This window comes from Drosophila elegans, unplaced genomic scaffold (genome assembly GCF_018152505.1).
Source record: "Drosophila elegans isolate 14027-0461.03 unplaced genomic scaffold, ASM1815250v1 contig_149, whole genome shotgun sequence".
Classification (NCBI taxonomy): Eukaryota; Metazoa; Arthropoda; class Insecta; order Diptera; family Drosophilidae; genus Drosophila; species Drosophila elegans.
The window spans coordinates 25,523,514-25,528,813 of NW_024545513.1; the positions used below are offsets into that span (position 1 = coordinate 25,523,514).

Here is a 5,300-nt window from a genome sequence, read left to right on the forward strand (position 1 = left end):
GATGGGCCTAACCCTAGCAAAGCTTAACATTGTAAGCCCAGCCATCCTAGATAACAGCGACATTAGCGAATTCAAGAACAAACAGCCCACTAACATCATCATCGGACAGCCAAGCACAGCCTCAAAACTAGAAACAACTGCGACGTGGAGGCGACAGGTCACCGGGACGGCGACCACTTAAAGGCGGGAGGACTTAACACGCGCAACCGAAATGCAGAAAATCTGCCGAATTGCGCACCGGATACAATAGCCCACAAATGCGCAAGGCCAAATTAGCTGACAGCGCATTCCGGGGCTAACGCTGCCTGCCCAACTCCAGCACGCCTGCGACGAGTGATCGTTGCTGGGCAGACACAAAGTGCTGACCCTGCACTAACGCGATTGCGCCGTCGCCCAAGGGAGGCCTGGAGTTGCAGCCGCGGTAATTTATCAATCAGTCTAAAATTGTACTCCGGGGCTTAACCTTCGTTATAAATCCGAATAATTAACCTATGCCCTAACGGGTGTATGGAAATAAAGGAAATATAAAAATATAAAGAACACAATCCATTAATTTACACAGGGCAACCCGGCGACAGCATATGATGCTCCGACGGGTAGCCCTTGAATCAGCAATTCCCTTATTTAGGAAAGCTCGCTCGCGACCCTCGAAGCAGCATCAAGGCAATGCTTCACCATCGAATTAGCGTCAGTGGGCATAGTGGGAAGAACAATTTCGGCAGCAGGTTAGCATACGCTAAGCCTACTAAAAGGATATTTCATTAGATTTCCCAAAACTTGTGATATAAAATATTTAAATATTGGCATTACTTTTGAAAAATCTGACGATATTTTATTTTGGTAGCATTTCTCAATTGAGAATGTAATAAAAAATGGTACTAGCATTCATTTCTCCCATAGAAAAAATCATATATAATTTGCAGGAACTGAAGATATTTCGCACAGTGTAAAAGCTATTGACGTATCGTATTTTTTCAGGGTAAATGCGCGTTCGCGTTTATCGATAGTGTGGTTCAGAATTGTCATTATCGTTGCCGTTATCGATATCGTTGTCATAAGTTGCCAGGACTGCATCGGTGTGACCGTTCATTAAGAAATCCAGTATTTTCTAGTACCCATCGATTGCAAATATCGGTCGACCGCCTGTCATCGAGGCGACCCCGTCCGTATATTTCTCAGCGGCAGCGTCGTCGTTCTGCCGGCCCTTCCGCTCCAGACCTTCGCGTTCGGCTGCTGCGGATGACGACTTTTCCGCCATGTCCATGAAAGTAGCAGTACAACTTTCAAAATCAAAAATTTTCTATTCTAAGAAATACAAATTGTATTAATATAAAAATTGAATTAGTTAGATTTTATTTTGTTTACTTACCATCCAAGGAGAAAATGAGCTTTTGAATTTTATTGGGGGTTGCCAAGATTTCCCCTTCATGCCGCCGCCCATTCTGCCCATTGGATGGTTGCACATCTCATTGTTCATTTGCAAGGCAACGATGTCCGTGTCAGTGCTGGACATGATTTGGTAGCGACTCTTTTCCTCCTCGCTCAGATGTTTCCAGGACCGGGCCCCCTCCCTTGCGATTTCCGGCCAGCTCAGGGCACTATTGCGTTGACAGAAGTCGCGCAAATAATTAAAAAATCCATTCTTTACCAACGATCTGTCACTCATGTTATGGCTTCCGTCCACTTCTTCTGACTTGCTAAAGGACATATTCAATCTGAGTATAAAAAATAAAGAGTTATATATATAAAAGTAGATCGTTATTGGCGCTCCCCTCTCAACTGCCCGTTTTTGTCCATTATGCCCACTATTAAGTGCAATAAAATTAGTTTGTCCTGCAAAGTGAGTGCCTGCCCCAGAGACTGCAGAGTTGTGTCCTGTCGAAAAGTCACTTAATCAGCGAGGAACCGGAGGCCGGAATAACCCTTGCCAAAATTAATATTGTTAGTCCGAACATTTTAGACCACGAAGACTTAAAATCAATTTGGCTTGAGGAACCCACCGACACTCCCATAGGGGATCTTTTGTCCGTTTCGTCCGTGAAGGTTCTGCAGTCCGTTAACGTTTTACATTTTATCATAAAATTTCCTAAATTAAAACTAGCATGCAAGAAGATAACTATTTTTCCAGTCGCTCATAGTGAGACAATGCTGCAGATAACAGACAACATTATAGCGGAATGCGGCGGAGAAATTCACGCCATTAAAAACTGCTCCGTGTCACCGGGAGCCACATTCTGCCGTTTGGCAGAGAGTTCATGCGCCAAAGAACTGTATGCTGGGGGGATGACGCATTGTCGAACACAACAGAGCGACCTGCACCCAATCACATACGTGGACGAAGGGATCGTAATTATCAACGACAGGTCTGCCAATGTTCGAGTGGACAATGGGACAGAAGTCTGGATACATGGTACTCACCTTATCACCTTCGATAAACAGGCCATGATAAATGAAACCCTGTTCATCAATCACGCTAACGCCCAGAAGAGAACTCCAACATCACTGCCAACCAAGATGTTCTCAGCCTCCCGTACATTTAATTCTATTAAATTTCATCTTACATTCCTCAATTAACTTTGATCGTTGGATTGTTAGTTTTCACTGATTTATTTTCTATTACATGCCTTTGAACCATTCTACATATTCTGAAGCCATCAAAAGTATATTTTATTAAAGCATACTTCAAATGCCTCAACCCTAACTGCTTTCTGTTCAATACCACAAAAAATAATCAAATTGTTTAATAAAACGATTATTTAAGTTAAACAAAACAGAATAGTCAGAATAGTATAAATCTTAGAAACCAGTGTATCTTGTAGTTATAAGATGGATTTAAGGCATTTATTATCGAAATAATATATTTTTAAAAATTATCTCGACCTGCAGGCAGAAGTCGCATGATCAACTCATCAAACAGGATACGTGGACTTCAATGGATCTTATGGCACTCGATCGATCGAGGGAATTTCAGTGCATATTGCAAACACGGCGACGCTTATGACGCGGACTGGTGGCCACCCTGCAGGCCTGTAAGGGAGCGAAATAAAACCTATATTCAAGTCCAAGCTTACGAAAACGACTTACCATGCGGCGAAAGCGATCCTTTTCCTCCTCGGGCAAACACTGCCAAGCTCGGGCGGCCTTCGCGATCAGTTTCTGTGGACTGAGGTCACAGTTCCTCTTGCGGAACTCACGCACAAAGTTCAGATACCCGTTGTTGATGACTGGACCCGGCTTGGTGCAGTTGCTCTCGCATTTCGGCTTCCTTGGCCTGGCACAAACCGACCTCCTGGGCTTAGCACAGGCCGCCTTTCAGGGCTTGACACAGACCGCCCTTATTTTGGGCTTGGCACAGGCCATCTTTCTTCGTTGCATGGCACAGGACTTCTTTTGCCGAGCAGAGGCTTTTCTGGGCTTGGCGCAAGATTTCCCCTTCATGCCGCCGCCCATTCTGCCCATTGGATGGTTGCACATCTCATTGTTCATTTGCAAGGCAACGATGTCCGTGTCAGTGCTGGACATGATTTGGTAGCGACTCTTTTCCTCCTCGCTCAGATGTTTCCAGGACCGGGCCCCCTCCCTTGCGATTTCCGGCCAGCTCAGGGCACTATTGCGTTGTCAGAAGTCGCGCAAATAATTAAAAAATCCATTCTTTACCAACGATCTGTAACTCATGTTATGGCTTCCGTCCACTTCTTCTGACTTGCTAAAGGACATATTCAATCTGAGTATGAAAAATAAAGAGATATATATATAAAACAATCTAAATTAAATTTATCACTTTCAAATTTTCTTTTAGGTTTACGAAATATTTCTTACTACTTACACTTACGACTGTAACGACAAACGCGACGGTTAAACTCAACAACTACACGAACGCGGACTACATTCCAATAGTAGACGGTGACATTGTAATCTGGGACAGTTACGGATACCTACAACACGCTACAAACTTGACATCCTACGAAGACTATGCGGACCAAACAGAAACAATGACAGAAACTCTTAAAGACGACCATAGGACGTAGGTAATAATTACGGACCTAAGACATATTCGCAAACTGGTCGCTACCCTGAAAATCCATCACAGGGATACTAGAAGCATTAACCTTGTCGGAACAGCACTCAAGGTTATTGCGGGAACCCCCGACTTTGATGACTGGGAAAAAATTAAATTCAATCAGGAGCAATTATTTAACGCCGAGGAAGGGCAAACTGAATTAAATATTAAATTTCAAGAAAGATTAAATGCACTCATAAATTCCTGAATCAAATTCAAAACGTAGACAGAGACAAAGAAGCACATCTTTTAGAAATCATCTTGGCAAAAAACAGAATAGTTATCACAGACCTAGAAAATGTTTTGATGGGCCTAACCCTAGCAAAGCTTAACATTGTAAGCCCAGCCATCCTAGATAACAGCGACATTAGCGAATTCAAGAACAAACAGCCCACTAACATCAGTTTAGTAGAAATTTTAGAAGTATCTAGCATAAGCGTTTTTCAAAATTCTGAAATAATCCATTTCCTTATTAAATTTCCTAAGTCTATGTTAGTATGTAGAAAAATTACAGTCTACCCAGTTCAGCACAACAACAAAATTCTGAACTTCGAAAATGGGGACTTGGTCGCCGAATGCGCAACACGAATCGTCAACATCGGAAGCTGTATGGCCACAGTAGGCGCTACTTTCTGCAAGGAACTGCAAGGCGACACCTGCGCACAGCAAATGGTTTCTGGGGTCACTCCACAGTGCTCCACCCTACCTGGGCATTTAGATCCGGTTACCACAATAGATCATGGTACCCTTATCATCAACGATGCCAAAGTGACTATAGTCGACGACCTTGGGCTTAAACAAGAAATATCCGGTTCGTACCTTGTAACCTACTCAGCCTATCAATAAATGGAACTTAGTACACTAACCAACTGGGAAGCTCAAGAAAGAAACCCGCTGTCTCAGCCATGACCTTGGTAAACATTACGGCCCACCAAAATCGACTCAGTCTTCCGTTACTCCATGAACTGAGCCTAACAAATCTCCACCACATCGGCGCTCTGAGAGAAAGGATGACAACCGGATCGTTTACCACCAATGCCGTAATTTTCTTCGCCGCTATCTCTCTATGCTTTGCGGCCTGGCTCATCCATCATCATCGGACAGCCAAGCACAGCCTCAAAACTAGAAACAACTGCGACGTGGAGGCGACAGGTCACCGGGACGGCGACCACTTAAAGGCGGGAGGAGTTAACACGCGCAACCGAAATGCAGAAAATCTGCCGAATTGCGCACCGGATAC

At 43.9% G+C, this 5,300-nt stretch overlaps 1 protein-coding gene across 1 annotated transcript; it reads right to left on the reverse strand.

Annotated features, from left to right (window-relative positions):
- Positions 1 to 2,961: 2,961 nt before the first annotated feature.
- LOC108137362 (protamine-like) lies at positions 2,962 to 3,312 on the reverse strand (the record flags this gene model as incomplete). Its single annotated transcript, XM_041710812.1, has 2 exons — positions 2,962 to 3,027; positions 3,085 to 3,312. Coding segments are annotated over 2 exons (288 nt in total), but the record flags the coding sequence as incomplete, so codon positions are not given.
- Between the last annotated feature and the right edge of the window lie 1,988 nt (positions 3,313 to 5,300).